Source organism: Fringilla coelebs, assembly GCF_963513975.1.
Source record: "Fringilla coelebs genome assembly, chromosome: 6".
NCBI lineage: Eukaryota > Metazoa > Chordata > Aves > Passeriformes > Fringillidae > Fringilla > Fringilla coelebs.
Window position 1 is genome coordinate 34,335,597 of NC_140034.1, and position 25,883 is coordinate 34,361,479.

A 25,883-nucleotide genomic window follows, 5' to 3' on the forward strand; every position below is an offset into this window, starting at 1 on the left:
TGGCTCCATCTGTGGTGCAGGCATCCTTTCCTGTCTTGGCTGCTACTTGGGAGGCCTCTGTCTCTTATTCCCTTTTGGAAGTTCTGAGAAGGATGATATGTGTGATGCCCAAGGGTGATTCTCCTGCAGTCTCAGTGTGACAGGTGTGTGTGGTGAAGAAGGGAATATGTAGGAGAGCGCAGAAGCAGGGGAAATGGAAGAATGTAAGACCAGGACCCTTCCCAGACAGCCAGCAAACAAAGTCATAAATAACATGCCATTGGGGACCAGTTAATCTGCTCTATGAAAAGGTGCAAAGTATACAAGTGGGAAAAATAACATTGTATAATAATCAGCATGCAACCATAGGTGTTAAACCATATGCAGCTAGGCAAATAAATGAAGCTCCCCCTGAGAGCTGTGCGATAAATCATTCCCAAAGAATTCAGTCACTCCCCCCCTCCTTATCCCCCAAAGAAAGAAAATAAATTACTTTAGATGTGGAGTCATAACTACTACTCTGCAGCTGCCAGTTAAGGCAAGTGGACAAGGAGCAGTAGGAGAAGGGGCAAAGATATAAGGAGCTGGGGTAAAAGGGGAAATAAAAAACCGCGCTGCTTTTAAAACCACTGGGGATTTGATGAGGAAGGGAAAGGAAATAAGCTCCAACAGCAGGCATTACCTGAACATACAGACACAAACTGAGAGTGGTCAACTTTGTGGAGTTTGTTTTGTTTTTTAGCAGAAGCTGGTTCTGATTGGAGGGGCTGCACTGATTTGCTGAAGTAATTCCTTAGCAGCAGAGTCTCCTTGCTGTTTGTAATAGCAGCATTCAGCACAGGCTCATTTGTGGATCTGCAATTCAGACATCCATTTCAATGTATGCTGGTGCCTGCAGAAAGGCTGCACATATTGACTCACCTTCCCACCTCTCTTGAAATGTTCCTGTCAAATTCATCACATTTCTGAAGTATCACAATTAAGGAGGAGCTGTTTCAAGGTAACTGTCATTGCTAGCTCTTAGATAACCTCTGGAAAATGTTTAGGCCTAGGTAGGCTTCTCCTGAAACCAAAAGCTCTGGTGGGGTTTGCAAATGACAAGTGAAGAAAAAGAGAGAAGTGAAGAAAAAAAAAAAAAGGGTTCAAAACACAGGTCAGTGTATCCCTATGAGCATCTGCTGCTCACGGAGTTTTCCAAAAAGGCCATGAATATTGACTAGTACAGTATAAGGCTGTGAAGGAGAAGAGCTGCATCTAGGCTTTGGAAAACCCTACCCCTCCGTGGGGATGTCTGTTGGACATCCACCTCATGACACTGATGAAATGGGAGCAGTTTCTCTGTGCCATGGCTGATATCTGAATCCAGTGTTACATCACTGAACTTCGAAAGCCCAGATATTCTATGCAGAGAATTCTACAGCTGACTCTAGGTAAATATCCAAAAGTGACTGCTAGCTTCCTGTCAGAGACAATTCCCTCTGCCTCCTTGTAAAGTGCAAAATACTACAGGAAAAAGCTGCTCTGTCACTGCATAAAAAGGCTCATCACACTATAAACCTGTCTTTCTTGCCTTCTGTTCCTCACCAGTAGTAGCATTAAATATAATGTTGATGTAGGTAGGAAGACCAGTCTGAACTACTTTTTACCTGCCTGTGACAGTTTTCAAAGACTTTCTGTTTGGTGTCCTATAATTGCAGAGTAACAATACTGTAAAAATAGTGTGCTTGTATGTTCTAGCTAGAAGAGTTAGGCAAGTTCTCCAATAATTGCTGTACTAGTTGTTCCAAGGACTATTAAAAACAGGTGTGGAAGTGAAAAAAGTTTCCCAATAATGCTAAGGCTCCAGTGGAAACACCTACTTTTTTGTTTTATTGAACAGAATTTCTCAGTGTGGAGAGAGTGCAGTGAAAAAGGAATATAGGGAAAATGAATGTGCTCAGAGACAGGTGGCTTATGTCAAAGCTAGGTACTCCACAAGCTCACAGTGCTTAGAAACGACGTGAAATGGAAAAGAGGCATTAGGGAAGAAAAAATACAGACTGTGTAGCTTTGTCTCAAGATGACGAGGGCAGCGTCTAAGGTTGAAAGTTTTTTCTACTGCTGAGGAACCATCCTGATGTCAAGAAGTGAAGAGGCTGCATTTTGATGCCAAACTTTCTCTGCTTGGACTATGGAAGCTGTTGTCATTGTGACAGGTACAGCTGTGATAAAAGATATGGAGGCCAGGTATTAGAGGGGATCAGACCCCAAAATCTGGAAACTTAAACCAGATCAAATATCTTCAAGATTTTAGTCTGTCTTAGCAAAAAGGTTGCCTCAATCATTGAGGATCTGCTGGAGCTTCTCAGCCTGTAAGAGGAGAGAAAAAAGACCTGAAGACATTCATGTGGTTTTCTCTCCCTCTTTTAACCCAGGGTCATATCCAAATAATAGCAGCTCTGACACACGTAACCTGTTCCTAATCTGGCAACAGAGATCCCACTGCCTCTTCCAATGAGTGAACAGTTAATCATCAGGGCTTTTTTATATCAAACCTAAATAGCCTTTCTCCAAGTAAGCTGTCTGCTACTTGAACTACCCACGGGGAAGGAAAAAAATTATCTATGGTATCTTTTTTTTTTTTTCTTATAGAACAGCTTTTATGTCTCAGAAGACTGAATGTCATCCCTAGACTAAACAAATTGAATTCTTTTAGCCTTTTCTCATAGATCAAGTTTCGTAGACCTTTGCCTGTTCCCCTTGCTCTCTCATGCCCTCTTGCCAAACAGTCCTCCTGTCCCTCAAAGTGCAGTGCCCAGTGCTTGTTCACAGGGCTGATTTAAGGATCACCAGTGCTTTATGTCCGTTCCTTATGTGAGGCCCCCATCATTACATTCCGTGTCTGGATTTACCTATTTTGATTCTTTTTGTTGTTGTTTGCAGTGTCATGACTCTTTTTGTGCAGACTTTTTTTGTGGTCTACCTAAGCTGCTGACCATTTTTTCCAAGTCTCACTGTCTCGCCAGTAATTTCCTCCCTACGTGCTGGATTTCTCCTTGCTGGTTGTTATGGTTTGTACTTGTAAGTTGTGATTACACTGATTTAAAACCATTTATCAATGGGACTTTGAATTCCTTCCTGAAGTTCAGTCTGTTCCATTGGAGTGGTCATTTAATTTGATACAAGTCTCATGGTAGCTTTCAAAATAGAGAACTTCTGAGACCTCTTGTCTTGGAGAGCATCTTTTTCTTAACCTCCTGTGTTAGGTAGCTATCTCGTACTAATTGTATGTAGCTTGCATTTTCCTCATTTGGTTATGAGAAGGACACAACTTAAAATATATTCTAATGAACCAGAATTTATTCAGAGCTCTAATGTATTGTATATGAACATGAAAATATTATCAGGGTTTTTCCAGGATGATGTGCCACAGCCATAAAAAAAGCATTGTTCTTTTCCTGCCATCCTTCAGCTAGTCTGGCTATAGTTCTAGAAGAGCTAGGACTGTGAGGCTGACTGCTTGTGAGATGGGATGGTATAAAGAGTCCAAGGCCTGCCTGAAATGCAGTTCAGTTAGAATTGCAAGGACAGGTAGTTTTCAACTGACGGATTTCAAGATGTGCAAGTGTGGATCTTTATTCCTGTGTGAGTCGGGAACCCTGTGGAGCACACTCCACTTTTCTTAGCTGGGTGGGGCACAATGCCCACAGGTTGTGCAAAAGGAGCATAAGTTGTGCATCAGAAAGTCCCTCACTAAGTTTGCTCTAATCTGTGAGATGGTGCTTCCTTCAGCCAGTCCTCCTTATTGCAAGCTGGAGGGTAGATATTGAATAGGCTTCTCATCATATAACACGGGTGGGAATGCAATGCAGCCTTATCTCCTAGAGCAGAAGGAAAATGGCAGGAGAAGCATGTGTTCCTGGATAGCTGAAGTTTAATGAGCCACTTGGAATAATGCATTTTTGAAAATTATAACCCACCTGTTAAACCTTTGCATTGTTCAGCACTGGAACATGTAGTACCATCTGCTTCCTCTGTAGCCTATTCCTTGAGAAATGGAATGAGTACCAAGGTAAAGCAAAGGCTGCTTAACTGGTACAGTATGGGAACACCTGCAAGGTTTGTTTTTCTTTTTACCTTCACGTTAGCCAGAAAACTCTGGAGGGACCATGATCCCAGACAGAACAGGGTGGAGTGGCTATCAGTACTGATGACTAACAGAGGTGTGGAGAGATTTATGCTATCCCCATGAGCCGTATTTGCTCAGCTGTTATTGTGCTCCCAGTAAACACAGAAGGGGTTGTTTCTCTCCCTCCACCCACAGCCCTGCTCAGGAGACAGGCAATAAGGGCCTATTTACTGCATTGCTTTGCTAGTCCTGCCAGCACTTGTGCATGTGTGTACTTAAGGCTTTACCAATGCTCTTTCCTTGCTGGGGAGGGAAGGATGCAGGTTTGGACTGCTGAGGTAACCTGTGCTGAACTTGCTTTCTGCCCACAACTTTTGTAAGCTCCATACTGGGATGAGGTACCTGTTCTGGAGGGGACCTGGGTCCTGTTCACATTAGAGCTTCCTTAAACAATGTAAAAGCAGCTTTAAGCTCATGTACATGCTAGTTCAAAGCTCTTGGTCTCTGCCACAGCAGTGTAAAGACACAAAGGAGATTGACCCTGTCTGAATTAAGCTCCTCAGGGGGACAGGCAAACATTTTTCCTCACTGAAAGGAAAACTGAGCCACAAAGACACTTAGTCCTCATGTTTGGGCTGGCACAGGAGGTCAGTAGGAACTTGGCACTAGATATCCATGCTGCTCCCCTTTGTTCTATGCTGCACTAATGTCCCACTGAGAGGAAAGTTGGGAGTTGAACAAAAAAAAATTTGGGGGAGATGTGTTTGAGGGGTTTTGAAATGGTTTTTTGAAATGAGGTCCCCATTGCAGCTCTAACAATGGGGATTGGTCAAGAGTTCTTCTTCTAAAAGACCTTTTCCTCCCCTTGTGATGAATGCTTGTTCATTAAAACTAAAGCTTTTTGTGGGAATTCCATGGGAAAAGTTTTGCTGGTCCAGACAGAATTTCTGGTCAAAAGAAATGAGGGAGAGAGAGAGAAAGAGAAGGAAATCTGCCCTGCCTGGTACAGCCTGTAGCTCTGGGGTTAGGCTGTTCACATGAGTTCATTTGGGCTGGGCAGAAGCATAGAGGGAGGTTAGACCCTGATTTGGAAGAAAGAATCCTGTCTCTTAAGGGTGTAGGAATCTCTCCAAGGTGGTTGGTTTCAGTGCCACAGTCTCCCTCTTCTTTTAATGAGAAAAGATTTGGGTACAGAAGACCAAAGTTCAAAAAATAATCTGCTGTGGTTGGATGGCAGAAGTTCCCCATGTCCCACCATAATTATCCACAGCATCTTCACTGCCATGGTGAATGATGCTTGGTGCCTTGGCTTTGGTGGCTGTGAGAGTTGTTCCATGTCAGAAGAGCAGCTGGGGGAGGCTGCCTCATCCCCAGTGCTGCACACAGCCCTGCAAAGTGAGCATGAGAACTGTTAAGCACAAGCCTTTGGCTAGGCACTACTAGGCACCCTCTCTTTTCAGCTTTGTGAGGTAAACAAGCACCCCATCTCTTTAATAACCGTACAGTTTGTTACACAGTCAGACAAGTCCCTTACTTTGTCCATAATTTTTATTTTTATTGTGCGGGCATTAAATGCATGTTTGAATGTGTGTGCTTAAGGGTCCAGGAATGAGAGACCTTTTAATGAATCTGACCAGGTATTCCTCAGAAGGCCATTACTAGGGCAAAATTGTTGCATAAATAACATGCAACTGCAGATGTGCAAGCCCTGTTTTCCTGCCATGGCTCATGGCTTCAGAGACACGACTTTAAAAATGGGTTTAATGAGTGGTAGATGCAGTCAAGAGTAAGAAGGAAAAGTTAGCATTTTAGAGCTGAACGGTTGAGGTAAAATGGATATTTCTGCCCTCTTCTCTTTGTGTATGAATACATTCCCTAGTGGGGTTTTTTTCATTAATTTGGTTTTTTGTAATCTAGATTTGCTGTCTCACAAAGGTTTTGCTCCCCAGCAGCAGCAAGTTGGCAAGTGTTACTTGGTTTCTTTGCTGATGGTCAAGTCAAAGCAAAGATGGCAGAAAACAGTGGAATGTGACAGCACCTTTAAAATAAATACATAAATGGGTATAATATTATTATTTGTTCTAGGAAGACTGTGTCCCACTGACTTGCTGCCTTAAATGTTCTTTCTCTAAGAAAAGTTTCGTTTAGGCAAAGAAGGAAAACCTTTCTTTGTCTGCCTGCAACTCCCATTAACAGGGAATAGGCTTTTAAATACCCTGCATGTATAATAAATATATTCTGGTTTCTAAGATGACAGCTTAATTTCATAGCTGGCATTAAACTTTCTAGCTTTGCCATAGGCTTTTTCTATTCTCCATTAAGCTGGCCTTGGCAACAACAGTAAAGTTTCCAGTAAGCAGTTTGACTGGAACAGGAGGACTTCAGTGTCCTGGAGCTGGGATAGCATTTGATGATCCCTTTGTTACCCATGAGACAATCTTTCAGGGTGACACTGCATGCAGTTCATGCCTAGTCCCAGACTAAGGAAGCTGATAGTGTGGATTTCCCAGCTGATTTTGCTGGCTTTTGAATACCCAACTATTAATATTAATGTTTATTTTTTAAGGGAATAAAGTGCTGTTAGAGTGGTAGCCTGGAGGAAAGAGTCTCTTTGGGAACTAGTGCTAGTTAATACATTCTGCTTAGCAGACAGATGTCACTGAAGGAAATTTCCACAAGGCTGTTGTCAGAGTCAATGTGTTTGCTATTCTGATCTCCTCCAGCTTGGGGGAGGTTTGGTGGATCTGGAAGGGGTTCAGAGAAGAACTGTGCCATGTGGGACTCTCCATCATGTAAATGAGGCGGAGTAGAGATCTGTAAAGCAGGGAGGAACTTCCATAGTAGCTCCTTCTAGATGTACATCAGAACTGAGTAAAGTATGATCTCCCTGATGCTTCAGCTGTACCACTGTCATTGCTAATGAGAGGCTACTGAATGCTGGTGCCAGAGTCTGCATCATTACATCTGTCTGACAGCTACTGAACAAAGTCTCTAAGATTTGTTTCACACAGCCTGCAAACAGAAACAACTACCAGTTAGTTATGTATTCTGGTAGTAAATGTGACTATTCAGTTCCCACAAATTTCTGTTAATATGTGCAGAGAATTTTTTCCATTTTTTTATGCCATAGCACAAATGTGTAAATATCTAGGTTTATTCTGTGTAATTTGCATACCTAACTGTAAATGTGTGTAAAATAACATACTAATTCATTAGAGAATTTTTTAAAATCTTTATTTCAATTTAAGTGTCTTATTTCTTTGTTCTAGCACATACTTTATTTTTTTTTTCAGAGTAATTTTACTGAGAGTTTTGCAAGACTCAATGGACTTGAGAAATCTTGGTTTGACTTTGTGCACTCAGGAAGCTTTTGGGATTTAGATAGAAAAATTCCTGGAATGTAGTTCTCTTCAGCAGAAGTTTTTCTTCCTTTTGCTTGTAATATAATGATGATAGAGAATTTTGCCCCTGCTTTTTTGCTTCCCCCAAGCTGCCTGAGTGATTTGCTTCACCTGATGGCCAAGAGATGAATTGCTGTCAGCAGACTGTGGCTAAGTGGGGCCCTTTGATGTCAGTGGTTTGTTAGGGAACTGGCAGGCCTCTGGCTCAGTGACTTCTCTGTCCATGCACATCTTGGGAACAGTCTTTTTTTTCTTTTTTTCTTTTCTTCTTCTTTTTTTTTTTTTTTTTAATTTTTTTCTCTTTTTTTCTTTTTTTCTTTTTCCTTTTCACCCTCCTCCTTCTTCTTCTTCCTCTTCTTCTTCCTCTTTGTCTTCTCAGATGTGAAATCTGTCAGCAAAGTGAAGTCAGCTTAAATATCAGCTGAGGCTTGAGTTCCCTTTCAGTTTTTGTTGACTTTATCCCCTCCTGCTCCTTCCCAGTCAAATTTCTCTCTGCTTGAGTCAGACTTACCGACACTTAATTCTGTGTTTCTGTTGTATGGGTTTGTATGTGGCAAAGTTCAGATGCCCTTCACATTCCCAGCCTTGACAGTGATCTGAAATGCTGAGGAGAGTGAGCCTGCTGAGGCTTTTTGGGGTCTCTGAGACTCTTTCAGCTGCTATAGTTCAATTAGAAACCAGTAAAAATGCTTCTGGTATCCAGGCATGCTGTATTCAGGTGATGCTGTGCAGACCTGCTGGAGTTTCTTGTTGTATCTGCTGCTACCAAGCTGTAAATTGGCACCCCTCCTGTTCCCCAAATATGGAACAAAACTTACTCTCTCTACAGCATAATTTATCACCAAAATACAAGGTATAACTCATAGTGTATCAACAAGCAGGCAAAATAGAGGGAACCTGAGCCTTGTGTGTGCTGAGTTGTGTGCTGAGCCAGTCATGGGAGCAGGATGCTGAGGTTATGCTGTGTCCGCTGGCTGATGATGCAAACATCTACAGATTTGGGGTGAACCTAGGGTGTCATTGCTGGTCAGTGGAAGAATTTTATGTATTGAAGTCTTGAGGTAGCTCTTGGCTGTGGCAAAGAATTACAGGTCTTGGGACCTATTTATAAAACTAAGATTAAAACCACAATAAACTGCAGGGTCGAGGAAGGCTAGGGAAGAAGAGGACAGCTGTTTTTCCTGCTTCTGTTTTTCATCACTCTCCTAAGGATAAGAGTTAGAAGTTAGATAGTTATCTTTTGTTACCCTAGACTTAGATGTGTTTTCATCTGTCTTGACTGCTTTCTTTTCTTCACTGTCATACTTTCAGTAGTTTACAAAATTAAAATAATTTTTCTGCTTGTCAAAATGCCAGAATATCTGAAGAGTTTTAATTGCAAATTTCTGACTATTGAGCCAAATAAGTCTTATCATCTTGCAGGTACTCTGTGCTTCTCTTGCCCCTTAGGTGGCTGGTCCGTGTGAGAGGCAGCAGCCTGGCGCTGTCCATGCACCCAACACTCCTTTGTGGGCAGTGCTTGGGCTCTGTGCGCCAGGCTGGCTGCAGAAGCCGCTTCTGGGCTTCTTCCTGTTCTTTGGTGCATGCCACTGCTCTTCTCTTTGACAATACCTTTGGTAATAGTCTTTCCTGTGTTCTTAAGGCACAGGGCCTTACCTGCTGCTCAGTAGAAAGCAGTGTTGGATGCCCTTTGTTTTCCAGTTGAGGACAACAGTGGAGAGTGCTGGAGAGGTGATGGCAATGGGGGTCGAGTGGGATATCCGTTCTATTCCCTGCTGAGGTGTGTGCAGAGGCTGTCTGCACTGGATAAAGCTGTGTTAAAACATAACCCTTCTCTTGGGATCATGTTGGAGAGGTGGTATTAAAAGGGAGGAGTGTTTTGCAGTCTGGAGAAAGAGACGGAGGGGCAGGGCAGGGTGTTTGCATCCTTTGTTTAACTGGAAAATACAAGTCACAGTTTAGGACCTCTCAGCTTGCAAAAACAATCTGGGAAATGCTTACTTCATGGCTGCATTAATAGTGAATTATTTATACCTGACAGTTCATTTCCAAAACCCAAGTGATCAAGAAGAGTTTTTTCTGCTGTTTCTGGCATCCTGAGCACCCAGCCGTCAATGTCTTTAGTCCATAATCTTGTTGTGTCACAGCTAAATGTAGGAGAAAGTTCTTAACCCAGAAGTCCCTCAGTCCCTGAGGATCTAGCCATACTGATGTTTGATGAGAAGGAAACAGACACAAAGCCGCTGACCTGAGCAAAGTGATCTTGATTTGATTCCTTTTTCCATCCCCTCCAACCTCCCTTCTGTCTTCCAGAAAAAGTTCACTCCTGTGACCAGGAGAGGCAGAGCGCCCTGGAGGAGGCCAGACAGAACCCCCGGGAGGGCATCGTCATCCCCGAGTGTGCTCCTGGAGGACTTTACAAACCAGTGCAATGCCACCAGTCCACTGGGTACTGCTGGTGTGTCCTGGTGGACACGGGACGTCCCCTGCCTGGTACTTCTACACGGTGAGAGCTACAGGCAGGCCTGGAAGGTGCCTGGCTGAGGATGATGGGATACAGAAAATACTACTGCAATATGAAACCAGGTCCTTACTCTAGAGCAGTCAGCTTTACCCTGCATTCCCTAGAGCAAGCAATGCTGTATGTCATGTTCCCTGTTGAGTGCTACTGTGCAGCTCCCTCTCTATAGGATTTGGTGGACACTAACTACTGTCCTTACTTTTCTCTGTGTTAAAGTATTCATGCAAAGCAGCCTTTTTTTCTTCTGACTTGCTTTTGTGATGTAGAAGGAATGGGGGCTTTGCTTAAGAGTATAGATTATGGGCGTGAGAAGTGAAAAGACAACTGTCTTTTTTGCATTATCATCTGCTTTATACTTCCATGTTGCAGCCACTTGAATCCTGACCAGTACGGAATTAGAAGACTGCTTGTTGTGCCTGTGAAGATTTTAAACCAGAGAAAGATTTTTTTTTTTTTTTTCAGTCACTCTCTACCTTGAAACTTCCTGAAACTACATTTTCTCACTTGGAGTTTGGAAACAAATCACAGGTCTGGCAAGTTGCAAAAACAGGCCAGTAAGAGCTGGGACTTTAACTTGGCTAGATGTAGCAATTCTGCAAAGCATGGACAGCTTTCAAAAAAATTTCAGCCTATGTCCACAATAATTGGAAGAGGGCCGTGTTCTGTTTGTGGGTTTCAGTGGATAGCTGGTACTGGACTTCAAAGTATGTTCTTCTTTCTCTTTCCACTTCTGCTGCTGTTGCTGACTGTCCATAAACAGTCAGATGCTTGAGAGTGGTATTTCTTCTGGAGGTTTATTGGTTTCCCCTGCAGTGAGCAGACAAGGCACAAGCCATTGACCCTGAAATTAGCTCAGCTGGTCAAAGCATGGTGCTAATAATGGCCTGGCTGTGGATTTGATCCCTAGATGGGCCGCTCACTTAAGAGCTGGACTTGATGATCTTTGCTGGTCCCTTCCAGCTCAGAATAGTCTGTGATTAGTGACTATGTGATAATACTAAAGTTATGTTACATAGTTTAGTTTCTGCTGTTTTTCTTTTTCAGGTATGAGACCCCAGTGTGTGAAAGCGATGCCAGATCAAAGAGCACAGAGATTGATGATCCCTTCAAGGACAGAGAACTTCCAGGTTAGAGGAACAAGATCCTGTCTCTGCCTTCTTACCTTGTCTTACCTTGGGACTCTTAAGAGGCCAAGAATATTGTTGAGGAGATAGGGGATTTTCCTCACAGTGCATGCTTTACCATGGGGTTTATTCTGTGGGGTTTTTTTAAGATCACCTTAAGGTTCAGCAGTAAACTGGAAAAGGCTGGGTCTCTCCTGGGTGTGTTTATTGCCTGTCTGCCTTTGAAAACATTTCTGGGATTAGAATTTTCTGGAGAGAAACCAGGATGCCTGGAGATACCCTGGGGAAGAATGGGCTCAACATTGAATGTTCCTTAAAGCTTGACCAGGACAAGATCCCTTCTGTTTAGCAGGGCTTTTTAGCAGCTTGATGCTCCCTGAGTCACAGAAGAGGGCACAACTGCCAATTGTCAGTGCTCTGATTTCACTGACTGCATGGACCAGGCAGGACAACCCTCACAGTGTACTAAGGTCCCTTCCCTATGATGACTTCTCACTTAGCTGGAATTTATTCCTCCTTTTCTGCCTGGGATATGTTTTATTTCCCACAGTTCCTTGTTTTATATTCTGTTTTTCTCTCTTAAGAGAGTGGCAAGCATAATTTGCTGTTTTCCTACCTTTTTTCTGCTAGGAACACGTGCTGGGCATTGGTGTCAGTGCAGCTCTTAAAAATGCTATCCCACCTGCCTGTGGTCTTTTTTTTCCTTCTAGCTCCCTTCTGAGGGGCAGAGTGAGGGGCCTTCACTGATGGGTCAGCCATTGCTCTCCTGGGTGGGTGGGGACTGCTTGAAAACACAAACTACATGGATCCCTCTGCACCATGAGGCAGTGGTGGACACCACTAATTCTGCAGAAGTAGCTGGTGACTCTGGATCAGCTTAATGTTCTATAGGTAGCATAAAGTGAGTTGCTCCTGAGCAGGTTAGCAAAGGAAATGAGGTTTGTTCCAGATCTGCCTTGTGTGTCTCCTAATTGTTGTCATGCTGGCTCCTGACTTCAGACCCCAGACCCTTCTGCTTAGAAACTCTGCCCTCAGCAGGGCTGTCTTCTATGCAGCTCCTCATTTTCACGAGTCATGTAAAAATTTCCTATTGCTGCCCCTTTTCACATTCAAAGGAAATCAACCAATTGGTTCAAATATTCTGTTATGGGGTAGGGGGAGAGAAGCCAGCTAAATGGGTTACATTAAGACTCATTTCCTTAGGAAATCACACTAAAATGGAATAACCTTACATCCTTGTTTCCCCATCCCCCACTCCCATTGCTTTACCACCTATCCTTGCACTTCTTCCCTGCCTCTTCAGAAATCCTCTGAAAAAATCCTTTGCACTTTGGCTTTTTCTTTGAGACTCTATTTCTGATCTCAAGAAGACAGACTAGTTTTGTTTCCCTTCTCCTTTCCCTTCTCCACTGAAGCCAGACAAGGGGACAGGAACTGCTTGATGCAGAAGAGGACATGGGATGCTCTGTAGCTTAGCAGTCTGGTCCCAATATCAAACTCCAGGAGAGCTGCCTTCTCAGCTCAAGCCAGTTTTCTGTGCCTGTGTAAACTTCAAGCTCTGTTTGGCAGCGCTGGTTGGTATGATTGTTGCCCAGAGAAGTTTTGAATGCCCCATCCCTGGAAGTGCTTAAGGCCAGGCTGGATGGGATCCTGAGCAACCTGATCTGGTGAATGGCATCCTTGCCCCTAGCAGGAGGGTTGAAACTAGATGATCTTTAAGGTCCCTTTTAACCCTTGCCACATTCCATGATTCTATGATTCCTATCACTGAAAATACCCCTGTCTATGGAGAGATGGGGAGACAGAGGGTCTGATCCTGGTTTGTCTGCCTGAGAAATGCTGCGCTGCATGAACTTCTTACGCAATCTTGAGGTTTGTTTGATTAGCTGCTCTTGTATGCAAAAATTTACTGATGAGCCAGAACTGCAGGGAATGAGACAGAATGTTTCTTTTAGTTTTTTTTCCTGTTCTCATTTCTTAGCAGAACTGAATGTCAAGAAAAAATCCTGCTTTAATTTGAGACTGATTGCATCATTTGTGCTCAGTTCTGTCAGGGGGACCCCTAACTTTATTCCTCTTGTAGAGGTTTGCCCTTTCTTTAGACTCCCAGTGCTGCAGGCAGTGTACTTCTTGGCCTTTGTGAAGAGACTCTGCAGAGGCCCAGTTGGGAAAGACATAAGTTCAGATCCTTGCACACCTACACATACTCTCTTCACAACCTGTCATGACTGTGGCCAAAATTAAAAAAGAAAGAGGGAAGGAAAATGTTGCTTATACATAGCAAATGGCAAACTGCTAATTCCTGCAGATGGTGAGATGCTGGGAGCCCAGGGAGATGACTTCTAGCAAATGGTTCTTCAGCCTTTTCATTACCTCAACAAAAACCTCCTTTAAGTGAGTGGTCTACTCCAGCTTACCCATTACAATGCTGACATATTCTGGACCATATGCCAAATGACTGCTGAGGGGTGTGCATGTGTGCAGTGCACATAATACAGAGACAGGCTAGGGACTGTTGTTTAGCTATTGCAAAGGACAGAGCCTGTAACACTGCAAAGGAGGGACTTTTGTCAGATCAGTTTGCAAGCTGCTTTCAGCTGTCAAGGGATTACAGTAAGTTTCCGGCACTCTGTTTGTGGTACGTGTTCTTCTTTGCTTGTTAAAGAAAAGCAGAAAGTGTTGACATTGCTCCGTGTTGCTGTGGGAGGCTGTTTGCTGACATCTACTGCCCTAATCAACTGAATAATTGGTAGTGCATGGTGGTTTGGGGAAAGAGGTGAGGGATGTGGTGATGGCTTCTCTGTCACATCAAGAGAAGACAATTGGATGGCAGGTGATGGGTTTTGGACAACAGTTTTGACTATAGTGTGTTGAAGTTAAGCACCCCTGTTCTTGGTTCCTTGTTCCTTGGCTTGTTGCAGGCTGGAACAGTTGTCACAGTGTTCATGGGGTAGTAAATGAAGCTTACTTTAAGCAGCAAGGAAAAAGCATAGATTGACTTTTAAAGGTGAGGAGATGGAGAGTTTCATTGTAACAGGCTGGCACTGTTTAGGATAGAAGGCTCTGTCAGTCCATGGTTATGATGTAGGGAACTAGACAGCCTCAGCACTAAGTAATGGAAATGGTTACCAAGCTCATCTTCAACCCACTTTGTCCTACTTAAGCCAGCAGTGACTGGAGGTGGACTACCACATACCGACTCAGTTTGACGTATTTCCTATGTAGAGTGATTGTGTGAAGAATGAGTTATTGTGGTAGGTGCTGGCAGGCAATGCTTTCTGTGCCTGAAGAGGAGTGTGCAAGCAGCAGACCTTGCCTTGTGCTCTGGGATACTTTAATCTGTCAATTAGGGCCTGAGAACAGCCACATTTGCCTCAGAAGATGATCCAGGAGGTAATGAATTGTTTTGTAAACTTCTCTGCAAGTGTCACCATGGGAACTCCCATCTGCCAGGCACTTCCAGCGCATCCCTGCAGTTTTGCTGGTAGAGAGCTGGGTGAGACCATAAAGCTAACCACACAGTCTTCCTGCCAGATATTGTTGATTGCCCTGCATGTGCCTGGACAAAAGCTGCAGGACAAATTGCCACACAGAGAATCCCACTGAGGGATTCTTCTGCCTTTCCTTAGGGACTGTGTTGATGGTTGTTGCTGTCTTAAAAACAAAAGAGGTTCTGACTGATCCTTGCTGATTTGGGGTAGGGGACTAGCCTGTGTGTTCTTGCATTAAACCTCCTCTTTTCTTTCTGCAGGCTGCCCAGAAGGGAAGAAAGTTGAATTTATTACCAGCTTACTTGATGCTCTGACTACCGACATGGTACAAGCTATTAACTCAGCAGCACCTACTGGGGGTGGGAGGTGAGTCCAGAAAGCACAGCTGAATTCCACCCAGGTGGCTGCAGAGCTCTGGGTGCCCCTGAGGTGGGGGCAGGTGGGAAAGGTGTTGCTCTGACCGGTTTGGGTTCCTCTGGGTTGCTGGGAGAGAATCTGAGGCTGCTTTGTCCTGTCATCCTAGCTCTGCTTGCCTCCTCCCGCCCCTCCTCCCTGGCAGCTGCTCCACCATAAAGGTTAGTATAGCCCATTTGAAGTGTGAAATGAGAGCACAGTGGGAGGAAGTGGCTTGTTCTTTTGTCCCTTGGTGCATGAAAAGACCTAATAAAATGCAAATGGATTGAAGGAGACCGTGTGGCCTAGTGGCTACCACAGGGAGTGAAGAATGTGAACCAAATTCTTGGCAGGACCAGCGCTGTGGCTTTGCTGTGAGGCTGCAGCCAGCCTGCCGATGAGAAGAGGAGCTGTTTTTCATGGCCCTCCCCTCTGACCAGCTGTGTGTCCACCCTTTTGGAAAGAGCAGCAGGTCAGGCCTGTTGCAAGAGGTGGGCAGAAATCTGTGCTCCTGGGGAACTGGAGGAAAGTTGAGGCTGTGTCTCCCCCTCCTGCTTGATAACAGCAGATCCCTGCAGCGCTGCCTCAGGAGAGGCCATTGCGAAGGAACCGTGATGGATTTAAAAAGTGCTACACTGCCTCAGCTAGGCAAGGCTTCTGTGGGTCTGGGTTTGCCTGACTATAAAAGGAGTCAGTGCTGGGGCAGCTTGCAGGGATGGCACAATGACTGATGTGCCCGGGGTCTGGAGATGGAAGTGCCTCTGCACAAATGTTACTTCTGTGGGTATTCCTCCAATGTGTTGACAGTAATGTTGATCCCTTGCTTTCTTCTTTCATAACGGAGAAGGAATCAGTGCCATCTTTTAACTACTCAAGACTAGGTGGCATGGCTGTGTCCCTTGGCTTCAGTATGGACTACTAGTGAATTCATATGGTTTTAACTTCACATTTAGACCTTACAAATCAGGCCAGTGACTTGTATGTGTGCCTGCATGCTGAATATTCTGTAACCCGTTGAATTAGTGCTGTATGCCTAACATGTCTGCATTCATATAAACAGGATGAAAAATGCCCCAAGGATGGGAAATACATCGTTCTCTCCCAGACTTAGGCATTCCAATGTCAATTCTGTCTAATTTGCATGGTTCAAATGCAGCGGGTAGGGGTGGTGGGAAGCCCTGGAGAGTATTTGATATTTATTTGGCATCTTTGGCACTGGGACTGAAATACAGCCAATGTAATCATCACTCTTAAAATAAAGCTTAATATAAACCGATGTTGTAGAGACCAGAGATGTATGCCCCCACTGCGCTTCTATAAACCAGCAGGCTTGCTTCCTAATGTTCCCCAAGCTTTGTGTATTTCTCAGCTTTCAATAGAGGCCTTTCTGGTGGAATTTTTCACTGCCCAGCTCTTCACACAGTCATCACATTGATTTATTTTCCACTCCAATGTCAGCAGCCCAGTTGTAAGGGGGGAAAATTAAATCTTTTAGCAGGCTGTCCTTGGTAAGGCAAAAGACTGCTACCACCCAAATACTCTGCCTGCCCACAGCCATGATTAAATTCAGATAACTGCTCTCGTTTAATTTTCCATGTGCCTCAGCTAGACTAAGTATGTACCCCAAAGAACAAGTGTCAAGCTTTTCCAACCCAGCAGGCCATGATGGGACCATTTAAATTTTTTTTAAAATGTCATTTCAGGGAATTTTTGATATTTATATAAAAATTTTATCAGTACATACTTCATGTGGGTTTGTGAAGTTGGGAAGCTGTCTCTGTGCAGTGAGTCCTGCTTTCCAAGAGTCCTAAGGTGAGGAATATCCTGAGTTCTCTCTTCAGGAATTGGCTTCTAATGGTGTGAACAGGTGTATTCTTTGCTGGGTAAAAAATGGCTGGACCCAGAGAGTGGCTGGTGGCCAGTCACAAGTGGTGTTCCCCAGGGCTCATTAGTGGAGCCAGCCCTGTTTAATATCACTTTCAACACCCTAGACAAGGGGGTTGAGTGCCCCTATGTTGTGTGGGAGTGTTGACCTGTGGAAGGGCAAGAGGGATCTGGACAGGCTGGATCAATGGGCCAAGGCCGTTGTATGGGGTTCAGCAAAGGCAAGCGCCAGATCCTGCACTTGGGTCACAACAGCCCCATGCAGTGCTACAGGCTGGGGGATGAGTGACTGGAAAGCTGCCCAGCAGAAAAGGACCTGAGAGAGCTGGTCTGCAGCAGCTGAACATGAGCCAGAGTGTGCCCAGGCAGCCAGTACATACAGGCATACACTGTGCATCTTTAGTATCAATATTAAAATAAAGGACCAAAGGAAGAGAAGAGCCTTTCCAAAGTGTCCAGGACTAAAAAAGCTTAACAGTGAGAGTCTTGATGAGCTCAGACTTCCTTAGGGTATTGAAAGAAAAAAAAAGGTTGGAAGTTCATTTTGTAAAATCTGAGTATCTCTATAGGGACAAAGGCTCTGCAGGCTCCTAAGTCTAGCAGGGAAGAACTTGATTAACTGAATATAAACAAACTTGTGATCAAAATTTCTTTAAAGCGAGGGCCGTTCTGAGTCAGAGTGAAGTCATGAGGGACGTGACTGATTCCCTCTCTCTAAAGCTTTCATCTTAAGCCTGATGTGTTTCAGAAGGACTTGCTTTAGTCAAACCTGAGTTATGGTCCCAAGAATAATTTGATTCATTCACATTCTGTGACTATGATATGCAGGAAATCTATTTAGATTACCCTGCTGCCTTCAGTCTGAATCTGTATATGTGAGTGGAAACTTCTGTGTTTGCTGAGTGTCTTTGCAATTATTATCCATAGTAGCTTTTTTTTTTTTTGGGAGGGGGGCGGGGGGAGGAGGAGGGAGTGGGGTGATGAGAGAGAAGCATGGGAAGAAATTAGAAATTGGCATTTGAAATACTGCATAGAGCTGTGCTAAGTTGCTCCCAAAAATAATGTAGTAGCAGGAAAGTGAGGCAGTAGCTTGGATTCTTGCAGGCCATGTAAGCAAAACCTGGTAAGACTCTATTTTTTTTAAACTGGACATGCTTAAAACAACCTTGTAATCCCTTATAGGTCTTGTCTTGTTTAAGGAAGTTCAAAGCTATTGACTTTAATTGAGTTACTCTTGCTTTACAATAATGTAAATAATGTAAATGAGATGAGAATTTCCCTTCCTCATGGCCCTGGTTTATATTACAGCATAATAGCCAAATAGACTTCATTTATAGTTTTGAAACAGAAAATCTCTGGTAAAATTCATTCTTAATTTTAAGTTTATGTTATAACTCCAAGACACATCTTATTACTGTATGTTTTCAAAGTAATGAAGGGAGCAATTGTAGAGAATTGGTTTATTAGCCAGTACATTGTATCCTTACTGAAAAAAAAATCATTGTTGAAATTGTTCACAAGTGAATACTATATAATAGGAACAACATTTAAAATTTAGACTTAGCTTTAGTACATTTTAGTCTCTTTTCTAATTCTGATATAGTCATATTATAGAGGGCCTAAACTAAACTAGATCATAGGGAATCCCAGCCTGGGTTTCTGTTATCTGAGAAATTCTCTTTGGTCCCTGCCAATTCAGAAATGAGTTTTAGTTACCAAAATGTGTGCATTATGGCTTGCTGCATTATCAGCAAAAATATTACTGCCCTGTGGAATTTGAGGTAAATGGGCAGCTTACAACAGCCACCCTTATCATGTAACACAGCAGCTATCAGTCTCTTAATTTAAAGTTGCCACTTATTCCCATGTAATAGCCCCAAAAAGTACTCCAGAAAATGGCCCTGAGGTTCCATTTCATGCTCTAGTTGAGCAGTTTGAAGCAGACAAGCACAGCTCAGCACATCTCCAGGGTGTTCTGAAGCCAATCCACGTTTTAATAAAGATTGACACCTTTAAACAGTGCAGGGAAGTTGATGCTCAACTCCTGTTGCATTTCATTTGAAGTTTGATACCAACTTCCCTTTGTCCTCTTATGGAAATTCTAGCCTAATTAAAGATACAGGAGAGTTCATATAAGAGGAGGGTCTTTGAGCAGTCAGTGAAGAATGAAGGAAGGTGATTTTTTTAAGCTTCTAAATTATTTGTCCTACAATCTTCAAAAAAATTGTGTTCAGAATAATGTTTCATATACAACTTAACCTGAAGAGAGAAAGAAACTGGCCTGTAATAGGGGAGATAACTTTTAACTGTAGAGGAATTATGCATTTCCCATAGTTAATTTGGACTGGGTGGTGCCCTTTTGTTTAGTCTGAACACAGCTTAGTTTTTTGTTTGCTTCTTGATTCCTTGGCTCCAGGAAAGGAGGAATAATAAAACAAATACAGGATCCTTTGCAGTTCCGTTATAGTAATCCTTTCTGATTCAAACCATGTTCCACTGTCCCACCTTTAATTTTAGGCAACTGCAAAGAACAACAGAATGGGAATAAGAAGTGGAAGCAGAGCAAGAACAATTTTGAATTTTACCTCAGTTTGTTAAACTCACTGCTTTCCATTGCTTAGTGGTCATCATCAGTGCTGTCACGAGTGTTGGCTGGAGGGGTCAGTCACTCTCCATCCATTCTTCATTCAGCAACAGCACCAAGCAGGGTATATATATCCTTGCAAAATATTTACAAGTCATACAGATTAGAGCTCCAACTCCTTTAGACATCCTGACCACAAACATACTTTGTTTGTGTGTTGGGAATGAAAGCTGGACTAATTAATTTTTTTTACTCTGTAGCATTTGCTACCAGCTTCTTGTCCATCAGTGTCCCTTCATCCTGGAATAGGTCCCTCTGGTTTATAGGCCCTGCAGTCCAGCTAAATGATGGGCTGATCTTACTGCCCTTACATCCTTCTGCCTCAGCTGCTAATGTTGCTACATAGTTTGTAGTACAAAAGAATATATTTTCTAAGTCTTCAAAAAGGTACCTGATGGGTACTTCAGAGATTGCAGCCTGTGCAGTGGGGCTGAAAGTGTTCAGGGAGCAGCTTTGGTAAGAATGGATTTCAATTTATTTACTAAAATGTAGTGGCACATACTACACTTTGCACAGCTCTGTGGAACATGATGGGATGGCACACTGTACATGGCTCTTTAGGCGAGTCATGTCTCACATTTGCTGCTCTTGTATACTTTAGCCTATACTCCTCCCCTACTTCCCTGCTCCTTCACACTGAGCTAACTGCTCCTTTCTCACACGGGGCCTCGAGGGCTGAAAAGCATTACAGATTGCATGCACAGTGCATATTCAAGCTGCCTATTTGATATTTTGACAGTCATTCTCTGATCCAGCATTCAGCGCAGCTTAAAAAGTGTATGTCCATGGTTTTGCACAGCCTCTTTGTGTTTTTCAGTGACACCAGATGATGTGAAGGTATTCTGTGGAAGTGTGCCTCATCTGGAAGGTAGCATTGTTAGAAGTTGCTGTACCTTAACACACATATCTCCAAGCATATGCCACCTAAGAAAAAAATGTTCTGCTATGAGGGAGCTCTTAGAACATTATACAGAAGGAGGAGCAAGAGCCTGCTTGGAGAAGACTGTATACTTGATGCCAACAAACTTTTAAGAAAGCTGGTTTGCTGTCTTAGTCTGTTAATGACAGACCATGCTTTTCTTCGCTGTTGGAATATTGGTGGGCTTATGCTGCATTATTGAGCTAAACTTTCTGGCTTTTGCACAAAAGCAGTCCAGCAACAGCAGGTTACATTTGGAAAATCAGTTTGCACAGACTTCCTTTCTTCACTAGTGCTCATTCTTTAGGACTGACTGTTTTGCCACAGAGTGCTAAAGAGGAACAATTAGGCAGAAAACTAACTACAGCTTAATGCAGTCAACATGAGAAGGCTGTCTTCATTTTGGTAGTTCTTACTGTGTCTTACAAAGCTGCCACAGCACTGAAGCGAGGTACTGGAATTCAGTGGCTTTTAGTGTGATTGGAGTTAGAGCAAGAGATGTTGGAAATTGAGAATGTACAGGACAGCTTTGTTTTATCTTAATTTTTCTGATTCCTTTATGGTCTGAATGAGAGGCAGCCCAGTAAATGAGGTTTATATCTGAGGGCTGATTTACTTCTCTTGAAATAGTGTGGGGAGGAAGTGGAGAGACAATCCCCTGGAATACTGCCAAGTCTGTGCTCACAGGGCAATTAGAGCCCCAGACTTGTCTGAGCTGACCCGGCAGGCACGGCTGGTGTCATGGCACATCAGCAAAGCTAGGTGGCCTAGCAGTGCTGTGTAGTTGCATTAATTCATGTTTCATGGGTGTTGCCGAAGTGCCTTTCACAGGCAGTGGTCAAAGTCAAGGTAGTTAAATACAGTACTGTAACTTCATCCTTCTGTAGTGTATCATGGAATTTCATGAGCCAGGGATATATGGCCACCCTGAGATGATGGGGATGCTTTCTGTCCTGGGATTCTGGATGATAACCAGAGATGGCAGGCAACCAACCGTCTCAGGAACTGCGGTTCTGCTAAGCCAGCCAACAGAAAGTGGTAAAAACGCAGAAATGGCTGTATCTTCCTTTTTCCTAAAGTCATAGCCATTAAACTAATTCCTTTTACCTCTATTAGCATGCTGCAGTTTTCAGCATGAGCTCTCTGCATGTTTGTAATGGCAAAGATTGATTTATTGTCACCTCATGAGTCAGTATATTTGTATTAGCCTGTGAATGTCCCTCATTTTCTTTGTGAAGGTGCTGAAGTGAGCCGTGTTACCTTTCTTGATAACTAATAAAAGCTCCTCCTTGGTGTGCCTCTGGAAGAGAGGCACTTTAAAATCCTGCTTCTGAGTGCCTCTTCAGTAGGTAGTGAAAAGCTCTTGTCTGTTGTCTTTCTGCTGTTGATTCTAAGATGCTCGGCTTTTTTTTCCATTTCTGCCTTTCCAGTTGTGGGCCTTCAGTAAACGAGGGCAAGCCAAGGTGTGAACAAGGGCAGTCTCACATGCAAAAGCTTGGGTTTTATTCTTCTATCTCAGCAAAGGCAGAGTATTGCCCCTGCAATGCAGAACTCCTCTGAGGCTGTTGGAAACATGCTTGTCTTCAAATGCTAGCCAGCTTCTTTCCAAAAGGGAGAGAGACCAATAGCTATGTTAATAAATGTCATAAAGACAAGACAAGGATGTGTTTCTGTTCTCTCCTGCCTTCCTGGTCAATGCATAGAGTTTAGAAAATCAGGACACTTTCTTAACTTCCAGGGGAGGGGGGAATTTTGCAATTTTTGCTTGTCTGTAGGTGATTCCTGGTGCTTGCCTGGTATTTTGGTTCCCCAAACTAAGCCAGACTTATTCCTAATCCCTTCTTCTTCCTGCACAGTCTTTATCCCGTTGCAATCCCGTTGCACATTCACCAGGTGCTGTGACTGAATGCCAGCCTGCCTCTCAGTTAAGAATTAAATTAGGGAAATAGTTTCAAGTAAAACCCTGGGAAAAATGTTACACAATTTATCTGCCTCTCTGTACTGTGTGTTTACTTGTTACGAGGATTCATGTATCTCTGAATAGGGGCTACCTAATTTCAATCCATATTTGTAAAAGCCATCAGAAGAGGTTAATGAGGATCTCAGTTCTCCACTTAAACTCCAGTTCTTGCTTTCTGCATGCTGCAGAATTGTCCTCACAGATGATTTAATTTACCACAGGGGTAGCATGTGTGAGGGGGTATTTATCAGGCCGTGTAGCTGCATTTTAAAGGCAAAACTCGTCACACCAGCAAGTCAAAAGGATTTTCTGTTTCCTAGTTCCCAAAAAAAAAAAAACCTAAAAAACAAACTGAAAAAAACCCAACCAAACAAAAAAACCCCACAAAAACCAAAAAACTTAAGTGACTATATAAGTATAGATTCTACTAGTTTCTGTAACAAAGTCAACAGCAGTCTTGGAGGAGAGCATTTCATAGGGTACTTGGGTTTGTATTTCTCCATCAGCTTGAATGCCCCAAACTCACAGCAGAATCTGGCTGCCTGCAGTAGGCAACTGTTCCTCTCTCCTTCCTGGGGAAGGAATTTATGCAGCAGCTGGATATGTCTTCTGGAATAAGTCAGAGCAATCGGTGCCAGTGTAGCATGTCTGACTACCTATCCACTAATTTCCATGCACTAAAATGCTTTTTTCTTGGAAGGAAAAAAAGGTTCAGGCCTCAGCCTCATTTCAGCATCTTTTCAGCTTTCTCTGTTGGCATGCTAATCATATGGAGAAAAGACAGACTAGCTTAGAAAGAGTTTCTCTCCTGGTTCTCAGTATCCCTGAGGGATAGCCCCCTTTTCCACTGCTGCTGAAGAGCACCAGACACTGCTTAAATGGTATGACATAACAGTACCTGTTCAGTGATGGCATGATGTTGGAAGGCAGCATTCTGTATTTGTGCATCTACAGCTGTTGCTGCTCCTTGTTTTTTTCTTCTTTTCCTCTCTGATATTGTTGTTGTCTACAGAAGGAAAATATGATTCAAATAGCATCAAACTTGTAATACCACAATGATTAAGAAATGAAACAAACTGAAGTTGCCAGCTCTGTAGTGCTGCTTTTAATGGATTTGTGGTTTTTATCTTCTGTGGAACTCTTGTGTGTAAATCAGGTATGTGAAAAGCATGAAAAATACAGAAAATACAGCAGAGGTGTTCAGATTATATAAACAGATACAGGGAGAAGAATATTGTATCTTGCCAAGGACATTTTCAAATAATGAATGTGTCTTGCATTAAATTAATTTGTTCCCTTTCTGAAGTCTAGATGTTACTGTCACGGAAACTACCACCACAGCTGATACTCATGGCTCTCTTACTGGTAATTTGAATGGGAGCCCAAGGGCCAAAAGGACCAAGGAGATTGTCTCTTGCCCTCTAATGAGGATTGTTCTGGGATTAGGCAGAGTTTCAGCAACTGGTGTGAGGAGAACCACAGCTACTGATGGTGTCAGACTCTAAGATTCTCTTGGCAATTCACTTGTTAATGCTAAAGAGCGTTTTTAGAAAAAATTCATCTGTCTCAAAAGAGCCCAGCTAAAAGGAGGAAATTGGAAGATCTGTGTTTTTTGCTTACTTTGAACACAGCATAGCACTTCCCTGATTCAATGAGCAGCTCTTTCTCCTCAGCATGTGCTTGACAGTGTTGATGAGAGCACTCCCTTGTTGAGGGCCTGTGCTTCCTCTGTTCCAGGTTCTCTGAGCCAGACCCCAGCCACACGCTAGAGGAGCGAGTGGTGCACTGGTATTTCAGCCAGCTGGACAACAATAGCAGCAATGACATCAACAAGCGGGAGCTAAAGCCCTTTAAACGTTACGTGAAGAAGAAAGCCAAGCCTAAGAAATGTGCCCGGCGTTTCACTGACTACTGTGACCTCAACAAGGACAAATCCATCTCGCTTCAGGAGCTGAAAGGATGTTTGGGAGTCAGCAAGGAAGGAGGTGAGTGCCTTTTCTTCCTCATTGCATGACAGTAAAAACTGACAAACAAACTTGACAAATAAAAACTGAGTTACAGCAAATTCAGAAATCCATTTTCTCCCAGATGTCTCAAAAGGGCCACAGTATGTGTGAGCAAATGAGTGGGATTAACATACTGCCATGCAAATGTAGTTTGTTACTTGTGTTATGGCTCCATCTTCTATGCCTTATCACAGACCTCTGTGCTAAGCACTATACAGAAACAGGACAACAGATAAGAATTCTTGGCTAGACTTATTCCTAACTTATTCTGCTTGTACTATTGATGTCCTTGGAAACTGTAGTTAAGATCAGGTCCCTTCTGAGTAATATACCCTGCTAACAAGATTCTGTTGTCTCAGCCATGCAGGTTGGATGATGTATGAGCCAGCACAGACCCAGTCCTTCTCTGGAGACCCTGTTTACTAACAGAAATAATATTTATTTTCATTGCTAAATTCAGCATGCAGGAGAGTGGATGATACAAAGAGAACAACTCAGAAAGCAAGCACAGGGCTGTACTGTTGTCCTTTTTCAAACTTAAATTGTACTTTGAGATCGGTAGAGAAATAAGGCATGTGAATAACCTATTTTCCTTTCTGTTTAGTGTCTAAGCAATCAACCCACCCTCCTGCCTTTTCTTCCTTTTTTCACCTTCACCTCATCATCTGTTGGGACCCGAACCAAACTGATATTTTTGGAAATTTTGGGAATTGAAACAGTTCAACCCAAATTCAATAATTATCAGTCATTCTTGACTGTGGGCAGACTTGCTTGGCAGGAGAAGGCAAACAGGGAGATTCCAGGGGACTAATTTCCTGTGCAGGTGTTTTGGCTTTGCAGCTGTTGTTATATGTGTCACAGTAGTTGGGAAAGGTGGATAGCTTTTTTTTTCTCCCATCTTACCCTAGTCCTACGAGTGGGAGGGGAGTCAGTACATTTGGGTGTTGGAAAGTTGCATTTTCTAGGTGCTTTGCAAACATCTTAGTTACCATAAGAAGCATATAGCATTACTTGTCAGCTGTGAGAAGCATTCAGCTTCCCTAGCCCTGTGGAGGTGTTTTTTTAGTCATCAGTACCTTACTGAGGAATGACATACCAAAACAGCAATCCTTAATTTTATTACCTTCCCAATAAGATGAATATGCCAAATGAATTTTATTGCTATTTGGCCTGGAATAAGAGTCTCTGGAATCTGCTGCCCTGGCCAACTGAATGTTCAAAATTTAGTTTATGTAAGGGGAAAAAAAATCAAGGGGAAAAAATAAAGAAAATGTGAAACTTTGAGCCATGTGAAAGGGAAAGAAGGCAGCATGACGCTGTTGTGAGTGCCTGATTGTCCAGCTGTTTGCTGAGAACACATCCTTGACCTTTCATGGTTTCTTCTGTTGTATGAGGACAGGACTGTGGTCAAAAAAGGGGCTCTTATCTTATTCTGTCATACTCCACGTACCTA

At 43.1% G+C, this 25,883-nt stretch overlaps 1 protein-coding gene across 1 annotated transcript in view; it reads left to right on the forward strand.

Annotated features, from left to right (window-relative positions):
• The window catches only part of SMOC1 (SPARC related modular calcium binding 1), a gene marked incomplete at its 5' end in the record, with an annotated part of 125,875 nt that overhangs the window by 92,566 nt on the left and 7,426 nt on the right, over window positions 1–25,883 (forward strand). Inside the window, 4 exons of the mRNA XM_084207560.1 lie at window positions 9,802–9,994; window positions 11,054–11,136; window positions 14,885–14,990; window positions 24,162–24,413. Of these exons, the coding sequence (XP_084063686.1) occupies window positions 9,802–9,994; window positions 11,054–11,136; window positions 14,885–14,990; window positions 24,162–24,413 (634 nt within the window). The remainder of the gene's footprint in view (window positions 1–9,801; window positions 9,995–11,053; window positions 11,137–14,884; window positions 14,991–24,161; window positions 24,414–25,883) is intronic.